Raw genomic sequence first — 22,519 nt, 5'->3', positions numbered from 1 at the left:
CAACTGCCATGCCAGTCCCAGAAAAAAAATCACAAGCAACACTGAAAACTGTAAAACAAATAGTGAAAGATGAGCTTCAGAAAACCCTGATGAGAACAGCAGCAATGACCTCTCAAGCAAAGAGCCCATGCCTGCCACAGAGGTACTTTTTTTTTTTTTTGCAGATCATTATCATAATAAAATGAATGTTTAGAAATTTGAAGACCTTATAACTGTTCGAGCCGGTAATCAACCAGGCACTTCCCAGAGCTATAAAGTCCTTGGTGGGAAGCATTACAGTTTTTTTCAATCGCTAACAAGCGCTTACCTATACTTCAGATACTTTTTCTAAACTCTTAACACAGATTCACACCTACAAAACACAATTGGCCAAATGGATAATTTTCTTCTCAAAAACACATTTTGTTAGATATACACTAACTCTTCATTTCAAAATAGAACATATCTTTCTCTGAACACACTACCTTTACCAAAACACTGGAAATCTGACTCAATTAAATAACTCTGTCAAAGAATAACACTTGTTTTCACTTCACAAGGTACATTCAGTCAATCAAAGTACACCAGGTTTCAAAATACTTGCTATTGTTGACATTACAAAAACTGCATAGAGTTTTATGTTTCAGTTTTACAGGTATTTGCATGCAAAACATGCAATCCCTGCGACAGTCTGGCTTCGTGTCCAGGGGTGTACCCTGCCTAACGCCTGCTAATAGCTGGGATAGGCTCCAGCCCCCCCTCGACCCTGCATTGGATAAGCGGTATAGATAATGGATGGATGGAACATGCAATCCACCGTTTTTACACTAAATTTCTTGGTTGGGAACTGTATGTCCACATATAATGTTCACATTTCAAAGCATTCCAGTAAGAAGCAAATCGTGTTTTTCCTTTACTTTTTACTTCAGGAGGTACAGTAGAAATACTGTTTACAGTATGATAGAACAGAAAAAGTTACAGTATTGGTTACAGTGAACAAAATATCCATGAAACAAATAAGAGCATTCTGACCAAAAGAAACAACTGCAAAAAGCCCAAATAAAAAAAGAGAGAACTAAAAAAAAAAAAAAAAAGCACAAAATTACTGTAGCTAATCTCTGTGATCTTCAGGGTTCGGCCAGTCCTCCTTTTATTGTAGTGTGAATGTAATAGAACAAATAACACCTGCCACTGAGTCTAAGCCAGAATGGAATCAGCTGTGGTTGGCCCAATTTACCCAACATAAATCAGCTGTGTGTAAATTATTCAACTGAGATATATTATTTTTGAACTCATCATTGCAGAAGCAGAGATTTTTCTACTGTATTTAAGGTTTGGAATTTTGTTTTTGCTATTGTGGGATGTTGTGTGTTAACATTCGCAAATACTACAAAAACAATCCATAGTTTTGTTGGGAGGTATAGCTTGTCTGTTAAGAAAATGTAAGCATTATGGAAATGTGTTCACTGACTGCATATTGTGTGAAAACGACATGAAATGTGTGAATGGTATGGCCACAGAAGACCGATGCTGTGCTAATTGTATTTAGAGTTTTGAAAATGTGACAACTGTTTGGACAAACGCTTGTTAGCGACTGAAAAAAACTGTAAGAAACCAGGTATTAGTGGAAGCTGGAGTCACGCCCAGCGTGTGTTCAATGGTCTGGAGTTCATTTGAACCTACTTAACAAGAAATATTAACAATTCAAGAAATGTGAATCAACACATAATTAGGTGAGTGACAGCTTTCTGTGTCAGGGCGATGGAAGGTATAGTCAGAGGATTACCACGCAGTATGAAGTGATATGGGTTGTATTCTTCATATCTTGCACGTTGATGCTGTTTGGACATGTACACCAACAGAAGTTGTTGTGGCTCGTATCAGACATGCTGAAGCAAAGCAAAAGTTCACCCTGCGGCACAAGGAATTTCAGGGTTTGAGGGCTGATGAACTCATAATTGGCAAGTTTTCTTTAAAAACTGTCAATGTATTTGGTTTTATTGTGGTAGGTCAGAAGGGCTGACTGACAGACTCAGTATGGCTGAAGACAAATGGGTCTGTGATTTCTGGCTGATGACTCCTGCTGTTTTATTGTTTTTCCATATTTACAGATGTATATGTGAACATTTACATGTATTGAAGTTTTTAGTAAGAACAATACTGCTCTAATATATTCAAAGGGTCGATTTTCTAATTTTTTTTTTTTAGTAAATATAGTAAATAAACTTGAGTCCCCTTTGAAGTGCGAGAGAGAGAGAGAGAGAGAGAGAGAGAGAGAGAGAGAGAGAGAGAGAGAGAGAGAGAGAGACTTGATAATAAAAATAAAGTAATTGTGTGGTCGATAGTTGAGTAGTGATATTGGACAGGGAAACATTCCACTGCTGGAGTATAAACAATGTGTGTTACTTTCTAATGTGCAGCTATCAAACGTTCTAAGTTCCTCAGTGTGTTCTGTGGTGGTTGGTCTATAGAATAGTCTGTTCCTGCCGGAGTGCAGCCCACCAGCATCACGAGGCTGATCTGAAACACAGTTCTCTTTCTGTTCACCTTTTGTGGTTCTTACTTAAGACTAAATTCCAGTCACACCTCCATCCCCTTTCACTGATGTGCGTGCCACCTTTCTGCAGGTACAGTGTGTTTCTGGATTAAATTCATCTGCTTTGCTATTGACATTTAGAGTACGTCATTGTTTGGAAAATGTTCCACAGAGGTTTTAATGGGGAGCTTCTTCACTGTAGACGAAGTATATTACTGATATTTAGAAATGTTCTATTTGTGCTGGCCACAGTTTGGACATCTCGATTTTATATTGTTGAAACTGTGCCAGGATGAGCTTTAAATTAAACCTGAAATCAGCATAACTACACTTTTGAATGTTGCTCACTTTTTAATTAAATTAAAATCAATTAAAACCTTAAATGTTCAAAATCTTGAGACAACTCAGCAGTTTTTATTTTTCCCCTTTAGTCTTCCTTTTTTATTTAAAAAAATGTGTTGCCATTATTGTTTTCATTTTGTGCTGTTTTAGCCATTTAATATTTATTTTATTTCTATTTTTTTAAATGTTTGTATAAGTTTTACTGTTTTAAAGCTGTTTCTGGTGGTTAAATCAGTTTTAGCTCTTCATCATAACTCTTCAGCGGTTTCTATACTCATCTCAAATCTCCAGGTGAAGCAGCAGGTTGTCAGTCATATTAAATGAGTGAAACTCTATTTTGCTCTAAGATTTTTCTGTTTTTGGATTTGATCCTGGTTTTCTTACCATCTGGAGGCTTTGGAAACTCAACATTTGTCAGCTGAAGTGAAAGGCAGGAAGCAGAGCGCGAGGAGACTCACATTTTAGTGGCTTAAATATTGAAACTTTCTTTACTTTAAATGGAACATTTGAGTCATTTTAAATCTGCTGTGAGAATTAAAACAATCAAGTTCAGCTTTATTATTTGGTTCCTTGGAGGGTGATTTGTTGTGCTGCAGTTGCAAGAGTGTAAACAGTAAAAACAGTCGGAACACAGTGGAAACTCAGTAAAAACACATTAAAAGCGGCAAAACAGTAATATAACACAAAAATAAGATAGACATGGGCATCAGCAGCGATCTTGGTCGTTTAGTCGGGTGGAGCTAGAGTCACTTAGTCAGCAGCATCAAGACAAGATAAATAAAATGTGTCCATTATTCCTTCTACAGCGTGGAAGCCTGTGTGAGGTCATGTCCTGTAGGTGTGTGTGACGTGTGTCTGTGTTGGACTGCTCACACTGTTCACACTGTTCACACTCTTCACACTGTTCACACTGTTCACACTGTTAGCTGGATCAGATCAGCACTGCTTGACACGGGAAAGGTAGAACATCCTGGCTCCTGATTGGCTGGGTGAAGTTCTGAACAGGTCATCAGTCCGTCACAAGACATGAATATAGAGACAACAAACACTTTCACACCTGGAGATGACTGGGACTCAGTGAATCATGAGAAATACAGTTCCTGATTGAAACCTTCTGGGGTAAAAGGTGGAACACTGGTTCACACATTGGTTCACACACACTAGTTCACACACTAGTTCACACACTAGTTCACACACACTGGTTCACACACACTGGTTCACACACTGGTTCACACACACTGGTTCACACAAGAGTTCACACACTGGTTCACACAATAGTTTACACAGTGGCTCACACACTGGTTCACACACAGGTTCACACACTGGTTCACACACACTGGTACACGCAAGAGTTCACACACTGGTTCACACAATAGTTTACACAGTGGCTCACACACTGGTTCACACACGGGTTCACACACTGGTTCACACACACTGGTACACACACAGGTTCACACACACTAGTTCACACACTAGTTCACAGACTGGTTCACACACTGGTACACACACCGGTTCACACACACTAGTTCACACACTGGTTCACACAATAGTTTACACACTGGTTCACAGACTGGTTCACACACTGGTTCACACACTGGTTCACACACACTAGTTCACACACACTGGTTCACACACTATTTCACACACTGGTTCACACACACTAGTTCACACACGAGTTCACACAATAGTTTACACACTGGTTCACACACTGGTTCACACACACTAGTTCACACACACTGGTTCACACACACTGGTTCACACACTATTTCACACACTGGTTCACACACACTAGTTCACACACACTGGTTCACACACTATTTCACACACCGGTTCACACACACTAGTTCACACACTGGTTCACACAATAGTTTACACACTGGTTCACAGACTGGTTCACACACTGGTTCACACACTATTTCACACACTGGTTCACACACACTAGTTCACACACTAGTTCACACAATAGTTTACACACTGGTTCACACACTGGTTCACACACACTAGTTCACACACACTGGTTCACACACACTGGTTCACACACTATTTCACACACTGGTTCACACACACTAGTTCACACACACTGGTTCACACACTATTTCACACACTATTTCACACACTGGTTCACACACACTAGTTCACACACACTGGTTCACACACTGGTTCACACACTGGTTCACACACACTAGTTCACACACACTGGTTCACACACTATTTCACACACTGGTTCACACACACTAGTTCACACACGAGTTCACACACTAGTTCACACAATAGTTTACACACTGGTTCACACACTGGTTCACACACTGGTTCACACACACTAGTTCACACACACTGGTTCACACACTATTTCACACACTGGTTCACAGACTGGTTCACACACTGGTTCACACACGAGTTCACACACTAGTTCACACACTAGTTCACACAATAGTTTACACAGTGGCTCACACACTGGTTCACACACGGGTTCACACACTGGTTCACACACTAGTTCACACACTGGTTCACACACACTAGTTCACACACTAGTTCACACACTAGTTCACACACTAGTTCACACACTGGTTCACACACGGGTTCACACACACTAGTTCACACACTAGTTCACACACTAGTTCACACACTGGTTCACACACTGGTTCACACACACTAGTTTACACACTAGTTCACACACTGGTTCACACACACAGTGCTCATCAACACACCAGTATGAAACAATTATCCTGTATTAAACAAACTATTTCTTCTTTTAGAACTGAAATGGAACCAAGTGAAACCCCGGCCATCACCATGTTTACCACCACGTCCAGTTACGATTACGAGACCACTTACGATTACGATTCCAATTCCGATTACGAGGACGAAGTCTGCAACAAAACCAGCGTGAGGCAGGTTGGCGCCATCTTCACGCCGGTGTTTTTCTCCATGGTGGTTGTCCTCAGCCTGGTCGGTAACATCCTGATTCTGGTGATTCTGGTCAAGTACGAGAACCTCAGGTCTCTCACCAACAACTTCATCCTGAACCTGGCTCTGTCGGACCTCCTCTTCACCACCGGTCTGCCCTTCTGGGCCTACAATCACATGCACCGCTGGACCTTAGGAGCGCCTGCTTGCAAAATAGTGAGCTTCATCTTCTACCTTGGCTTCTACAGCAGCGGTATCCTCCTCATCCTGATGACCATTCACCGCTACGTAGCCGTCGTGAGACCTCTGTCCGACATCGTGACCACCACAGGTTTTTACAGCGTCGTAGCGTCCGTGCTCATTTGGCTGTTGAGCGTTCTGGTTTCTAGTCCAGTGTTCATGTTCGCCACAGTGAATTCAGATATTTGTGGATACGTAGACTCTTATTGGACCTTGTGGGCAATCTACCAGCAGAACGTTCTGTTCCTGGTGAGTGCAGTCGTCTTCATTTTCTGCTATTCCCAAATCATGTACCGGCTGCTGCGTCCCACCGCTCAGAGGAGAAGAACCAAAACTGTCAAACTGATCTTCATGCTGATGGTGGTTTTCTTCGTGGGCTGGGTACCCTACAATATCGTCATCAATCTGCAGTCGTACGACTACAGGCCCTCAACGGCAGCCGATTCAGAATATCGTGCCGAGGACTGCGAGCAGAGCAAGAGGCTGGACTACGCCTTGTACGTGGCTCGACTTTTTGCCTACTCGCACTGCTGCCTCAACCCCATCTTTTACGTTTTTGTGGGGATCAAGTTCAAAAATCATCTGAAGAAACTTCTTAGCACCTGGAGCGACAACGGCAACAACAGCATCCGCAGCCGACCGAGTCGTCTCACCATCACGTCGGTGACGAGCGGTGACGAGTTCTCCCTGTAGCTGAAACATCAAATGTGTGTTTCCGTCACCCGGAGCAGGTGAGGACTTGCTCACTAGTCTTTTGTATGTTTGAACGCTTCACCGTGATCATCTGGAGAATCAGACACTGTTGACTGTTGACCTTTCTCAGAGGCGACGGATTCAGAGGGTTTTAATAGAAAACTAAGGGCCTGTCCACACGACAACACCGTTTTAGGTAACCGCATCGTTTTGGGCTGATTAGCCACACAGCGCTTTTTTTTAAAAAATTGGGTTCCAGAGGGGGGGAAATTTAAAAACTTAAAAAAATTCTAAAACGCCGGCAAAGATGCAAATTTGCGTAAAATTATGGTGTCATCGCCGCACCTGTCAACCTATAACCCCGCGACCCTCTCCGCCACATCACTTAACAACAACAATGGCGGACTACATGCTCCAGGTTGAGCTGCTGATGCTCTGTTTAACAAGGCCAGATGTTGGATGTTGGATTTCTCAAACACGAGGATGAGCAGAAGTATTCTCCACGTTTATTCTCCGTTTATAGTGCAGTTCTGTAGCAATTACAGCATCACCTAAAGGCCTGGCATAGAAACATCGCTTTGAGTCGTGTTCATAGTGACGTGTGGAAAAAAGATTGTTTTGGCTCGCATTGGACACGGCATAATTCTGTCCTCCACAACCTCGGTTCGACCCCGTCACCCTCGTCCTCCTTCACACCCTGCACACCTTCATACTGTGAACATTTTTGGTGGACATCGAGGTTGACAAATGTTGTAGTTTGGGTTAATCTACTTTGATTTTACACTCTCACCACTGACAGTGCTGACATGCTTTCTTTATTTGTATCAATTAAGATTTTATAAATAAATTGATTTTTCCTTTTGACTCAAACTGCGTGGACTCCAGTTATTTTTAACTAAACTTGAAAGCACTTGACAGCATGGGGACTCGTCCTTGTTGGGTTTCCTGTGCTAACAATTCGAATTAGACTTTCTTGGTGTGAAACACTTGACTGAGTTTTTAGCTGTCTAATTTTTTGGTAATTCACAAATACAAGCAGGATTACGACAACACGTACCTCACTGAAGATGGCACATATTCTGAAACCAGATGATCTTTATGAGAAGTGTCCTTGAGCAACTCCAAAATAATCCCAGTGGGTGGAATGAGTCATGGTCCTGATTCACCATATATATATATATATAGAGAGAGAGAGAGAGAGAGAGAGAGAGAGAGAGAGAGAGAGAGAGAGAGAGAGAGAGAGAGAGAGAGAGAGAGAGAGAGAGAGAGAGGTTTTGAAGTAAGTCTTACTTTAACATCTGCAGTTAAGGGCAGCAACGACTAAAATAAGTCGGTTACCAGTTAACAGGGACGCCAGTTTATCCGAAACACTGGTGACAGGTATGACAGGAACGATTGACAGCTACACGTTATTCCTAAATATATTCTAAATATATTAAGTGTGATGTTGATAAGTGGGACACTGTTTTTAGTGTTGGTTGGTTTTCATTGTTGCACTTTAAATTAGATGTTGGTTTAATTTTATGAGTTAAAGTAAACATTCCTTAAAAACACTCAGGATCTGTTTTATTTATTTGAGATTTTAGTTTTCCTTGTATTATAGGTTTTTTCAGTTTAACTTGCCTGAGTTGCTCAAAATGAGCCATTTAATTTGAAAATGTGTAATCATCAGACTTAAATCTAGAGGATTAGGACTCTCCCCATTATAGTTTGACAAACTTAGGGCCCCCAAACAGCATCTCGCTTCGGGCCCCCACAAAGCTAGAGACGGCTCATAGCAAGTGCCCCATTGGTGTGTGTGAATGGGTGAATGTAATTAACAGTGTAAAGTGCTTTGGGAAAAAGCACTGTATAAGTGCAATCCATTTACATTTATTATTTTTATAATAATAATAACAATAATAATAATAATAATAATAATTATTATTATTATTATTGTTATTATTATTATTATTAGTATTATAATAATAATATTATTATTATTATTATTATTATTATTATTATTATTATTATTATTATTATAATTATTATAATAATAGTGAATTGTACTAAATAAAGTTGTCTTGTTTTAATATATTAAGACAAGACATGATGAGACGATATCTTGATGAGATAGAATTAGATGAAGCAACTTTATATCTTATAAAAAGGATGAGATATGTGGGCACTACATTCATACACATATCTGTCTCCATAAAGTTCAGAGTTTAGTTTTCTTGTCAACAGTGAAGAAATAATATTTTGTATTTTGTAATCAGGTTTTCCATTATGTGACTGCATTGTTCCCATTCCACCTGATGGTGGCAGTGTTGTGTAACTGTACTTTTCACAAGAATCATGACACGATCCTCATGAAATGTGTTGGTTCAGGTCATGTGTGTCCAACATAAAGCCGGCAGGGCACAGAGGTTCCTAATGATGCTCCATTCTGGACACTGCATCACTGGGTAGAGTGGAAACCTGCTCTACTGTTTGTAATCACTGAGGTGTGATGAGAATAGAATAGAATAGAATAGAATAGAATAGAATAGAATAGAATAGAATAGAATAATTATTTAACCATTAAATTGTTGCACTGTTATGAATCTTGTTTTTCCTCTATAAATTTAAACTTGTATCAACCATTCAAATCAAATTTTATTTATACTGCACGTTTGATTAAGAAAAGTAGCACAAAGTCTGTTATATACAAAAATACATACTATTATAAACCCTACAACCATCCTATAAATAATTCAGGTTATAATCAGTGTGCTAAGTGTTAAGTGATGACTGAGGGAACAGTAACTTTACATCATCATGATGAAATATGTGAGGCAGTGCTAAAATGAATTAAAACAATAAGGAAATATATATTCTTTTAATAAAAAAAGATATGAGTTTCCGAGGATTTGTTATATTTAGTTATACTGTATTCATCTCCCTTGGAGAAATGTCTTTACCGAATTGACCCATCAGTAGGCAGCCACACAGGGCTTGCACTTTGAGGGGAGCTGCTGGGGGCAGGCGGTTGCCGCTAACCGGTCAATCCAATATCCAATTGCTGTGGTTGTGAGAGGCTGTGGTGGTAAGAGGAGAGGTCGTGGTGGTGAGAGGAGAGGTCGTGGTGATGAGAGGAGAGGTCGTGGTGGTGAGAGGAGAGGTTGTGGTGGTGAGAGGAGAGGTTGTGGTGGTGAGAGGAGAGGTCGTGGTGGTGAGAGGAGAGGTCGTGGTAGTGAGAGGAGAGGTCGTGGTAGTGAGAGGAGAGGTCGTGGTGGTGAGAGGAGAGGTTGTGGTGGTGAGAGGAGAGGTCGTGGTGGTGAGAGGAGAGGTCGTGGTAGTGAGAGGAGAGGTCGTGGTAGTGAGAGGAGAGGTCGTGGTGGTGAGAGGAGAGGTTGTGGTGGTGAGAGGAGAGGTCGTGGTGGTGAGAGGAGAGGTCGTGGTAGTGAGAGGAGAGGTTGTGGTGGTGAGAGGAGAGGTCGTGGTGGTGAGAGGAGAGGTCGTGGTGGTGAGAAGTCGTGGTGGTGAGAGGAGAGGTCGTGGTGGTGATGAGAGGAGAGGTCGTGGTGGTGAGAGGAGAGGTTGTGATGGGGAGAGGAGAGGTTGTGATGGGGAGAGGAGAGGTCGTGGTGGTGAGAAGAGAGGTTGTGGTGGTGAGAAGAGAGGTTGTGGTGATGAGAGGAGAGGTTGTGGTGGTGAGAGGTTGTGGTGGTGAGAAGAGAGGTTGTGGTGGTGAGAGGAGAGATTGTGGTGGTGAGAGGAGAGGTCATGGTGGTGAGAGGTCGTGGTGGTGAGAGGTCGTGGTGGTGAGAAGAGAGGCCATGGTGGTGAGAGGAGAGGTTGTGGTGGTGAGAGGAGAGGTTGTGGTGGTGAGAGGAGAGGTTTTAATGGTGAGAGGTCGTGGTGGCTCAGCAGGGGTCCGGACTGGGCACTCATGTAGAACCTTTTGAAGCTTGATTGGCTGTGGCGTCCAGCACGTTCCCATGAAAGGATGCATGCCAAGGGCAGAGCGGCCTCCAGGGTGCTGCACGTTTTCCAGCAGCTCAGATCAGCTCTCACAGTTCAAACCACAGCCGCATGGAGCGGGACGCTCAAGACATGTGGTCTATTGTGCACCTGTTTGTCCCTGTGAGGCACTAATAGTGACAGAGACTCACTCTGACAGTGACTTAATCTGACACTGACTCACTCTGACACTGATTCACTGACATCGACTCACTCTGACATCAACTCACTCTGACACTGACTCACTCTGAGACTGACTCACTGACACTGATTCACTCTGACTCACTCTGGCACTGACTCACTCTGACACAGACTCACTCTGACACTAATTCACTCTGACACGGTTTCACTCTGACACGGTTTCACTCTGACACGGTTTCACTCTGACTCACTCTTACACTGACTCACTCTGACACTGTTTCACTCTGACTCACTCTTACACAGACTCACTCTGATACCATCTCACTCTGAGACTGAAACAGACTCACTCTGACACTGACTCACTCTGACACGGACTCACTGACAGACTCACTCTGATACTGACTCACTCTGACACGGACTCACTGACAGACTCACTCTGATACTGACTCACTCTGAGACTGAAACAGACTCACTCTGACACAGACTCACACTGATACAGACTCACTGTGACAGACTCACTCTGATACTGACTCACTCTGAGACTGAAACAGACTCACTCTGATACTGACTCACTCTGAGACAGAAACAGACTCACTCTGATGCAGACTCACACTGATACAGACTCACTGTGACAGACTCACTCTGATACTGACTCACTCTGAGACTGAAACAGACTCACTCTGATACTGACTCACTCTGAGACAGAAACAGACTCACTCTGATGCAGACTCAACAGAGAGAGGCTGTGAGACTGAAATATGATAAATACTGATTCAACACACACATAAAAATTGACTTAATGGATCAATTCCAGTATAAAAACTGTGTGTGTGTGTGTGTGTGTGTGTGTGTGTGTGTGTGTGTGTGTGTGTGTGTGTGTGTGTGTGTGTGTGTGTGTGCGTGTGCTTACTGCGCAGCAGAGCTTGTACAAGGTCATCTCCTTTACTTTTCTTAAACTTTAATCCCACCTTATGCAATGTTTCTGTTGAAGCTGTAACACCTCCAGAAGCTCTAAATGAAAATCTGTTAACTTCATAACAACCGAACTGACAAACCTGTCGCGTCCTGCCCTCCTTTTTCATTCTTCACATTTTCTTATTTTTTATTTTATTTTTTCCTTTTTATCATTTTTAATAATTTTTTTCTTTTTTCCTTTTTCTGATATTTCATCCATTTTTCCTTTCCTTTTCTTTTTTAAATTTTTTTTTATCATTTTCAATCGTCTTTCCTTGTTTTTCTTTTTTCTTCTTTTCCTCTATCCTCTCTAACTAGTAACCAACCTGAGACAGTGACTCAAATATTGGACGTTTGTAGGACAGATGGATTTTCTGTCATTAAACCTGTTAGAGGAGCATCAAGTTCACTGCCGGCTGCCGGACCCTCATAAGATCCACTCCTTCATCCTTTGATATGCACCGAAACAACTGAGTGACGCCCGTCGCTGGAGCCACAGAGCCCAAGCTGGAGGAATCAAACACATAACAGCCCATAAAGACAAAATGAGGCATCCGTTTCTTATCTCCGAGTCTGAAGCATCTCTTCTCCCACAACATTTTCTCAGCAAATGATGTTGTTGTTTCGTCGTGTTTTTCGCCACGAGCCAAACAGCTGTTGTTGTTTTCTTGTGCGTTCCTACGAGCGGCCCTCCATGGCCCCGCCGCTCACTCCCTGCTCTTCTTTTCTCCGGGGCGACTCTCCCTCCTCTCTCACACTGATATCTCCCCTTTAATTTCAGTTATCTGTAACGATAATTACCCCAACCATATGTGAATTTAATTGATGCCTTGCAAATGTGTAAAAATCCTGTGTACTTTGTGCATCTTGCTAATAAAGTCTTATTGCTTGTTAATCTGGACTGTCAGAGAACCGCGTGCAGATCGATTAAGTGTGTCAGCCGCATCACCGCAAACAACTGTTTTTATCCAACAAATGGAGACGACTTAATCCTCATCTGACATACATTGGCATGTGTGACATTTCACTAATGCACCTAATCCTCATCCAATTCATCATGGGAATTGTTTCTTTTCCGTTAAAAAATGGATGTGATCCACTGATCAGGGAACACTCCACACACACACACACACACACACACACACACACACACACACACACACACACACACACACACACACACACACACACACACACACACACACACACACACACACACACACACACACACACACACACACACACACACAGTGTCCACCTTTAAAAATGCGCTTTTGATTGGTCTCCATCAGTCACCATCAACCTGGCTGCAGTTCCGCAGTGCTCCACTAGAGGGGACATCAGCATTGTTTTAAAGTTGCACCAGGTTGACTGATGGTCCCTGAATGTGTGTAAATACGAAGAACAGAAAGCGAAAGAGAAACAGAAGCGTCCAGAACAGACTGTGAAGACCCTGAGGACACATTATTTACCTGCATAAACCCTCCGATCAGCCGGAGAGACCTGCTAACACAACCTGCTCACAATAGCATTCTGTACAAACGTCTCAGAAACTCAACAAAGCCCAAAGTCTGTCCAATATCAAAGCTGTATTCCTTTTCTGTTTCCCAACCTGAAGTGTGTTATTCATATTATACTCAACACAGCATAATATTAACACAACACACACAGTTTCACTCTTTCTTTTGTTGTCCTCTACTTTTAGAATGTTTAATATCACTTTAAAGTCAGATTCAGATCTCAGCCTGGTCCAACTTTAATCTTTATAGATTATAAAATGTGTTTGAGGTATTTTCTATCAGGTTTAGTGATTGGTAATTGCAGTTGAGGAGTTGATGAATGAATTTAGTGGGAACATTATTATCTTGATGTTTTGTTTTGCACCATTTATATCTGCATGTAATTTGGACCAGATGAAAATTGTGATTTCTTCTTTAAATTGTGTTTATTTTCTACTGCCACCGGGAGCAAATCCTCTGAGGTCTCACTTCTACACAGAGACCAAGATGATACACACTCAGAAAGAAGTGACGATTGGTTTATTTATACATATTAAGGTAGACACCACCTCTCTACTCTCTGAGGTTAAACTAGATTTTAAATAGCTCATCTTACTGTAATTCTGTTCTGAAGATGTCACCATGCACACTTTTTTTTAATTTAATGGTTAAAATTTTAATTTCTTCTCACATAAACTGCTTTGCATTTTCTCACTCTTGTATTTTGTTTCATGCATCTTTTTGTCTCTCATTGTATTCTCTTGTTCTTTAATACAAATTGAATTGCTTTGTATATAAAATGTGCTGCACAACTATAGATAAGTCAGTAATTTCAACCTTAAACAAACAGAATATAGAATTGATTCACCCTCAGGAAGCATTTCTTTCTATAAGTAGGGTTTTATTACTTTTTGAGTCAAGTAACTTTTCTGGCTGCTGGTGTGTTTTTGAAGACGGACCCCTCAAAGAACAAACCCAGCCGTCTCTGCGTGTCTCGGCCCATCCAGTCTCGATATTTTAGGGTCATTTTCCTCGTCTTACCTGCTGTTGTCAGATAGAAAAATGCAGGATTAACCAGACTTAATTAACAAATCAAACATCTGGATATTCAGACTGAGCCTGACTCCCTCTGTAAGATGATTCAAACAGTGCGTCCTGATGCTCCTCCAAAATCTTTCCCATCTGGCTCACTTTCATTCCTCAACTTTGTTCAAATTCTCTTTCTTTTCTGCTTTGAGTTATTATTCTCACTTGGAGATAAAATTACTCATTTGTTCCAGTGTTTATGTATTCATGAATAAAAAATGTATACGAAAGTAGAATTTGTATAAAACTAATGTAAGTTTGTCTGCACACATCACAGTATAATCAATGTGTGTGTGTGTGTGTGTGTGTGTGTGTGTGTGTGTGTGTGTGTGTGTGTGTGTGTGTGTGTGTGTGTGTGTGTGTGTGTGTGTGTGTGTGTGTGTGTGTGTGTATAAAGGACACAGGTTCAAGTTTGGTTTTGTAAATTTATTTATTTATTTGAGTTCAGGTGAGGAAGGATTGTCAGTGTTCAGAGGACTGTCAGGGTGAAGGACTGACTCAACAGGGTCAAGAGACCAAAGGGAGGATAGACTTAAGCAGACTTGGGATAGACTAGATAGACTTGGGCAGGGTTAAGGTTTAGACTAGAGGGTTAGGGTTTAGACTGCAGAGTTAGGGTTTAGACTGCAGGGTTAGGGTTTAGACTAGAGGGTTAGATTTTAGACTGCAGAGTTAGGGTTTAGACTGGAGGGTTAGGGTTTAGACTAGAGGGTTAGGGTTTGGACTAGAGGGTTAGGGTTTGGACTAGAGGGTTAGGATTTAGAATGCAGAGTTAGGGTTTAGACTGGAGGGTAAGGGTTTAGACTGCAGGGTTAGAGTTTAGACTGCAGGGTTAGGGTTTAGACTGGAGGGTTAGGGTTTAGACTGGATGATTAGGGTTTAGACTGCAGGGTTAGGGTTTAGACTGGAGGGTAAGGGTTTAGACTGCAGGGTTAGAGTTTAGACTGCAGGGTTAGGGTTTAGACTGGAGGGTTAGGGTTTAGACTGCAGGGTTAGGGTTGGGAGTCGAGGGTTAGGGTTTAATACTAATAATGCTTTGGTTTTATATAGCACTTTTCTAGACACTCAAAACGCTTTAACATTATTTAAATGTTAAAATTTACAGTATTACTGTATATTACAGTATTATTCATTCCCTCCATCATGAATGTTGGTAAACTACGTTTGTAGCCACAGCTGCTCTGTGGCAGACTGACAGAAGGCGGCCTTAGACCACCACTGACTATCACACTGCATTCACACAGGCAGTTTGGGGTTCAGTGTCTTGCCCAAGGACACGTCGTCATGTAGGCAGGCAGAGATGTATATTGAACCTGCAACCTTCCGACTGAGAGATGACCGCTCTACCGACCGAGCCATGACAGTGGGTAGAACGGAGGGCTAGGTTTTAGAGAATGAGGGTTTAGAGAATGAGGGTTTAGAGAATGAGGGTTTAGAGCATTTAGACTGCAGGGTTAGAGTTTCGACAGAAGGTTTACGGTTTGGACTGCAGGTGTAGGGGTAAGAGGGCTAGGGTTAGGGTTTGGCATGACGGGTTAGTGTTTGGAATTCAGGGTTCAGGTTTGACATGAAGTGAAAGTGTTGGCAGGGCTCGGGTTCAAAGAGCAGGTTCAGGAATCAAAGTAGAGTTAAGGTTTTTATAGATTTAGGATTTGGACTGCAGGTTTAGGGTTCAGAGGAAACGGTTAGGCTTTATCCTTCAGGTTTATAGTATGGACAGTAGGTTTAGGGTTGGGACAGTAGGTTTATAGTATGGACAGTAGGTTTATAGTTTGGACAGTAGGTTTAGGGTTTGGACAGTAGGTTTATAGTTTGGACAGTAGGTTTAGGGTTGGGACAGTTGGTTTATAGTTTGGACAGTAGGTTTAGGGTTTGGACAGTAGGTTTAGGGTTTGGACAGTAGGTTTAGGGTTTGGACAGTAGGTTTATAGTTTGGACAGTAGGTTTAGGGTTGGGACAGTAGCTTTAGGGTTTGGACAGTAGGTTTATAGTTTGGACAGTAGGTTTAGGGTTGGGACAGTTGGTTTATAGTTTGGACAGTAGGTTTAGGGTTGGGACAGTAGGTTTAGGGTTTGGACAGTAGGTTTATAGTATGGACAGTAGGTTTAGGGTTTGGACAGTAGGTTTATAGTTTGGACAGTAGGTTTAGGGTTGGGACAGTTGGTTTATAGTTTGGACAGTAGGTTTAGGGTTTGGACAGTAGGTTTAGGGTTTGGACAGTAGGTTTATAGTTTGGACAGTAGGTTTAGGGTTGGGACAGTTGGTTTATAGTTTGGACAGTAGGTTTAGGGTTTGGACAGTAGGTTTAGGGTTTGGACAGTAGGTTTATAGTTTGGACAGTAGGTTTATAGTTTGGACAGTAGGTTTAGGGTTTGGACAGTAGGTTTATAGTTTGGACAGTAGGTTTAGGGTTGGGACAGTTGGTTTATAGTTTGGACAGTAGGTTTAGGGTTTGGACAGTAGGTTTAGGGTTTGGACAGTAGGTTTAGGGTTTGGACAGTAGGTTTATAGTTTGGACAGTAGGTTTAGGGTTGGGACAGTAGGTTTAGGGTTTGGACAGTAGGTTTATAGTTTGGACAGTAGGTTTAGGGTTGGGACAGTTGGTTTATAGTTTGGACAGTAGGTTTAGGGTTGGGACAGTAGGTTTAGGGTTTGGACAGTAGGTTTATAGTATGGACAGTAGGTTTAGGGTTTGGACAGTAGGTTTATAGTTTGGACAGTAGGTTTAGGGTTGGGACAGTTGGTTTATAGTTTGGACAGTAGGTTTAGGGTTTGGACAGTAGGTTTAGGGTTTGGACAGTAGGTTTATAGTTTGGACAGTAGGTTTAGGGTTGGGACAGTTGGTTTATAGTTTGGACAGTAGGTTTAGGGTTTGGACAGTAGGTTTAGGGTTTGGACAGTAGGTTTATAGTTTGGACAGTAGGTTTATAGTTTGGACAGTAGGTTTAGGGTTTGGACAGTAGGTTTATAGTTTGGACAGTAGGTTTAGGGTTTGGACTTGGTTTGGGTTTAGACTGATTTAGGGTTTAGGGTGGGTTAGGGTTTTGACTAGGTTAATGTTTAGACTGGGTTTGGGTGTTGACTTTATTATTCGGGTTTTTGATGGTTGGACTATGGAGTTTATATTTTTTTGTTCCTCTTCTTATATTTATGGCTCTGAATGTCTGAGTTATGACTGATATTTTTAGTTGCTGAGGTTTTGCTTTAGTTTAGATATTTACAATTCAGTTTGTGTTCTTTGGTTTAGTTGCTCTAAACTGAGGTTTACCCTAAACATTTGCTTCCTTGAAGTCGTTGGTTTACTTTTGGCACTTTGGCATCTCCCGGTTGAATTTCTTCACATTTTCTTTCAGCTCTAAAAACTTTCAACCACACATAATGACTAAAAAAGTCCTGAAGTTTTCCCATTAAAAACCAATTTCTTAACAATCTGCTCTGCCACTGTTACTTTAGTCCACAGTAAAACACCTTGACGGTTCTGCCTCTGTTGAATAATGTGCTCTGTAACAAACTGTAGTTTAACTGTGTTGTTTTATAGGCTAAAGTCTGTTTCTTCACATTTGTTACATCAAAATCTCACCATTTAAATCCTGGACAAAGTTTGGCAAAATATGTGGGAAATGCAGCAAACATCCACCAATTTGTACACATGGAGGAAGTTCTCCTGGAAACATCGGATCAGATCTTCTATTATCCCCAAGACCAGGAGTAAATACTTGAATGCAGACCTGCCATGTGGAAATGTGGAGACGTTAATACAGATCATGTACACATACTTGAGAAAATGCCTGATGATACAGATGTTTGGGAAAACTATACGTGTAACTTTGACACATTAAGATAAGACATTCCTAACATCTGTTTGGTACTTTACTTGTGAAACTGAACATAAAACCATATAGACACAGGGAATAGGTACCTGGTTGGAATATTGCTCAGGTGGAAAAAAGGCAATAACAAAGAAATGGTATAAAGTAGATCCTCCAACCCGGGATCAATGGAAAGACAGAATACAAGAAATCTAATAGAAAAAGTTAAGCATCCTCTGAGAAACTCAGCGAGATAATAACTGGACAAAATGGACATTTTTCAGGACAGAAACAAACAATTGGAAGGTCAAGCGATACAGAGTAAAAACATTAAGAAAGGTTGGACCAAAAGGATGCAGTGACCAACAGGACATGACTCTTTCTTTTCCTATTCTTCTTTTTTTCTTTCATCTTTTCTCTTTTCATATTGGTCTTATTCCGCTAACTTTAATTACATATCCTGTGTTTGTTATGAGAAAATGAGAAAAATCAACATAAAACTAAAATGAAAAAAAAAAACTTCTCACCACTTTAGTTTATGGCATTAATACAGATAAAAGTTTCCTGAGATGAAATGTTTGGTTCCTCAAGCAGCAGAGACATTGTGTCTTTGTTAAAAGGCTTTTCTCACTTTTTTCCCTGCCAGGAATCGTTGATTCAGATTTATTCTGTTTCGACAGCCGCTCGTTTCTGAAGTGTGTACGTGTCCTTACATCCCGACACGACGCTTCAGTCTGTCCTCAGGGAGGCTCGGCGCCTCGCCGCCTCCCGAATCAGGGAACCTGCCTTGAACTTCATGAAACTGAAGGTCTGACACGTGTAGGATTCACAGCAACTCGTCTGAACATTATCAGGATTATAACGCTGATCACACGGTACTGTGTGATCACAGAGATTCCAAATTAATTTAAATTACTGACATATATTTTACTTTGACGACATCAGATGGAAAAATTAGACTAAATACACCCAAAACATATCTGAGGTGTTTCTCTGTGACGTGATATCAATGTACATTTGTCTCTGTGTTTTAATGTTTTGATAGCATTTTACTGCAGAGCAATCATGAATGTGACTAAACATCAAAGTGTAACACGGTCTTCAGCAATAAATTACTTGGAAGCAATTAAAAATGTATTTATTTTTGTTTTTGAGTTAAGGCATTTTATTTTGATGACAAACAATCCAAAATTGTGAACTAATTTCCCCCATAAAAAAACCAAACAAAACAAAACAATTAGCATACAATGAAATTCAATATTTCAATTTTAGTCATATAATCCATAAAATATTGAAAGTATCAGAAAATATGAATTTTAGCCTCTCAGACGTTTGACTGAACATTTCAGAAATAAGAATGATCTGGTGTGATCTGGACCAAAATACCTTTAAATCTTAATGGTCACAAATTCAATAAATATGTCATGTTTATTTTTCTGTTCCTCAGTATTTGGATTTCAAGACACACAAATGTTAGTCACAGTTCATTTCAAGCTTTCATTAGTTATGAAGATTTTTAAATTATCTTCACTCAGACACATTTATCCACGGTCGGTGATATATTACAAGTAATAAACAAATGTTATTAACAAATTATGAATTTACTTTTACGGGACTTTATTCATCCCACAACAGGGAAATTCACATTGTTGCAGCAGCGACGAGGCAAAAGGAGCAAAATATACAATCCCCCAAAAGAAGCAAAAAAACTATATAATTAAAGAAATAACAATTAATTAACTATCAATCAAGTCAAAAAAGAACGGAAACATTAAAAGTGATGTTCATAGGATTTATAGAAGGAAAAATATAAAGCACACATAGGCTCACATTGAATTACTTTGTGTGTTTGGATTTATTGTAACATAGAAACAAATGCAGTTTCCATGTCTGTTGTTTCATCAATGCTTTAATCAAAATCTGTATTTCAAATGACATCTTCTGTGTTTCCAGAACCTAAAAAACTAGTTTTTCCCTTCTGAACTCACTCCGTTGTCACCATTAATCCAACGTGAGTCCATGAACCTGCTGTGAACAGGCCGAGGACCAACGCATGGAAATGATGAAGGAAATTATACTTCAAAAAACACGTGAAGTTAAATCCACACCTGAAGATCGACAGTAAGGATTAAAGGTGCAGCATGAAACTGATCTCAGTCATTTTCATCAGTTAGTTTTTGCAGACTGAAATGATTTAGGTAAATATTATAATAATGATAATTTAAAAAAAACAACACACATGACAAATCCAATCTAGATTTATTCTCTACATTATATAAATAGAACAGATGTATTTTATCACAAAGTGTAGAATGAACACAACAAGATAATTAAATTTCACAAATCAGTGCATCAAATGTTCCGTCTGAAAAACTAAATGAAGATATTGTGATATTTGAACAGAAACACGTATCGTATCGTATCGTATCGTATCGTATCATATCACAGTGACTGTTTCTTCTGTCATAAATACTAAACAATGCAAATGTTTGTAAAACTGGTCATACAGTTTTTAACTGAGTGGATCTGTTCGTCTCTTCAACATGTGACTGATAAAGTGTTTTATTCTTTATACCGCGGCAGGAAGCAGAAGAACGTCCAGTTGTTTTTAACCTTTGTGACGTATTTTCCGTTCCCAGATCGAACTGGCCTGATCCCACTGACCACGTCCACGTCAGATGTGATTTGTGCGCCAGGCGACATGCAGCTTGTTGTTGTGGTTCAGCAGACGTGAGAACATTTGGATGTGGACTGGACCCGAGGAGAGCCCGGACCTCCAGACCTGGCAGCGCCTCCTCCTCCGCTCTCCTGCAGACTGAGCTTCTCTGGCTTCCCCTCCCTTTATCCTCGGGCTGCACCAGCTGCCGTCTACCTCCAACCATCCTCCACGCCCCCGCCATGTTGTCCTCTACCTGCCTCGTCCCTCCTCCTCCTCCTCCTCCTCCTCCTCCTCCTCCTCCTCCTCACACTCATTTGTCCCTCCCTTTATTTCTCTGCTGGCTGCAACTTTTCCAAAAGGTGAACAGAAGTGATTTCCGATAGCGCCGTGCATGACTAATGGTAGGAACATGTTAAAATCATGCAGAAATGTCCTTGGGAAGACAGATGAATTTTCAGCAGAATAATTAACTTAATTAACAAATTTGCATGCATATTCATCAGGGCCATTGAAGTCTTTCCAGCTCAGCTTGATGAACGTTGCTGTGTAATAACCAGCTCATTTACATTCTGCCATCCACTGCCATTTGTGTGGATTACCCAGAAAAGGCAAGGTGCGCACGTGTCTGATGCTACCGCTACATGCTACGTGCACGGCTCCTCCACATATCTCAGGGATAACTGGGTGAATTGATCTGACACGCACACACACACACACACACACACACACACACACACACACACACACACACACACACACACACACACACACACACACACACACACACACACACACACACACACACACACACACACTCGGGGATCTGAGGCCTGACTTTATGTACCTATACCCCCCCTCCTCTCTGGTGGGCAGTACTTGGCAGCGATCCTGACTCGTAAACCCTCCTGGGTTGCCAGACTGTGCGTTGTTATAAAAAAAAAAGGCCCCAGCGAGCGCCAGCCCCTCCTCCTCTCCCACCACCTATCTCTGCAGGGCAATCTTTAAAGGCAGCAAGGTGTGACGGCTCAGACTGGCAGCTTGGCAGCCGCGCCCGAGGACACCGAGGCTCCGTCAACTGTGAACGGGCACCGACGAGCCGCCTCACCTATACGCTCGCCGTACAGGCGTCGTCTCCTCATGCCTCATCTGTGCCAATCAGAGACAAAGGAATTCATTAAAACGTGGCAGTATTGCTCGATTTTCCGCCTCTAATGTGGGTAATTGGGAATTTCACCCTGTGAAAGGTAAAAGCGGGAAGAGATTCCCACAACACTGTACACGTTCAACCTGCCCTTCGTCCGGCCTCAGCGGGGGAAACTGTGGGAAAAGTTTTGCCCGGCGCGTGTGCAGGGTTTTGTCCTCGAACAATATGTTTTCTGTTCTTATTCCCTGGAGGTGCCGCCGAACACGGTTGGAAGCGGACACTTCACAGCGTGTAACATCGCAGCCTGTCAGAGACACACCACAGCGAGACGCAATTCAGGGAAAACGTCTTTGCACCTTTAGCATGATCAATATGATGCAGTGTCCTGTGAATCTGAAGGAGTAATTATCACATTTAGAGAGAGGCAGAGGGAAAACGAAGCAGAAGCACCTGACATATTTATATATGTATATAAAAAAAATATAAAAATAAACCTTGTGATACTTTCTTCACTTCGCCTCTGTGATACTTTCTCCTACGCTTTCT

The 22,519-nt window shown here is 41.4% G+C and overlaps 2 protein-coding genes across 2 annotated transcripts in view; one reads left to right on the top strand and one right to left on the bottom strand.

Annotated features, from left to right (window-relative positions):
* The window catches only part of LOC308106486 (uncharacterized protein), a gene marked incomplete at its 5' end in the record, with an annotated part of 238,865 nt that overhangs the window by 35,944 nt on the left and 180,402 nt on the right, over positions 1-22,519 (bottom strand). The gene's annotated exons all lie outside the window — the stretch shown is intronic.
* On the top strand, positions 2,586-7,564 carry LOC308119936 (chemokine XC receptor 1-like). Its single transcript, XM_080480232.1, has 2 exons — positions 2,586-2,606; positions 5,614-7,564. The coding sequence occupies exon 2, from the start codon at positions 5,621-5,623 to the stop codon at positions 6,695-6,697; it is 1,077 nt and encodes a 358-aa protein (XP_080336358.1). The 5' UTR covers positions 2,586-2,606; positions 5,614-5,620; the 3' UTR covers positions 6,698-7,564.

This window comes from Lipophrys pholis (assembly GCF_963383615.2).
Source record: "Lipophrys pholis genome assembly, chromosome: 1".
Classification (NCBI taxonomy): domain Eukaryota; kingdom Metazoa; phylum Chordata; class Actinopteri; order Blenniiformes; family Blenniidae; genus Lipophrys; species Lipophrys pholis.
The sequence above is the reverse complement of the archived record's forward strand: the minus strand, read 5'-3'. Positions and strand labels throughout refer to the sequence as shown.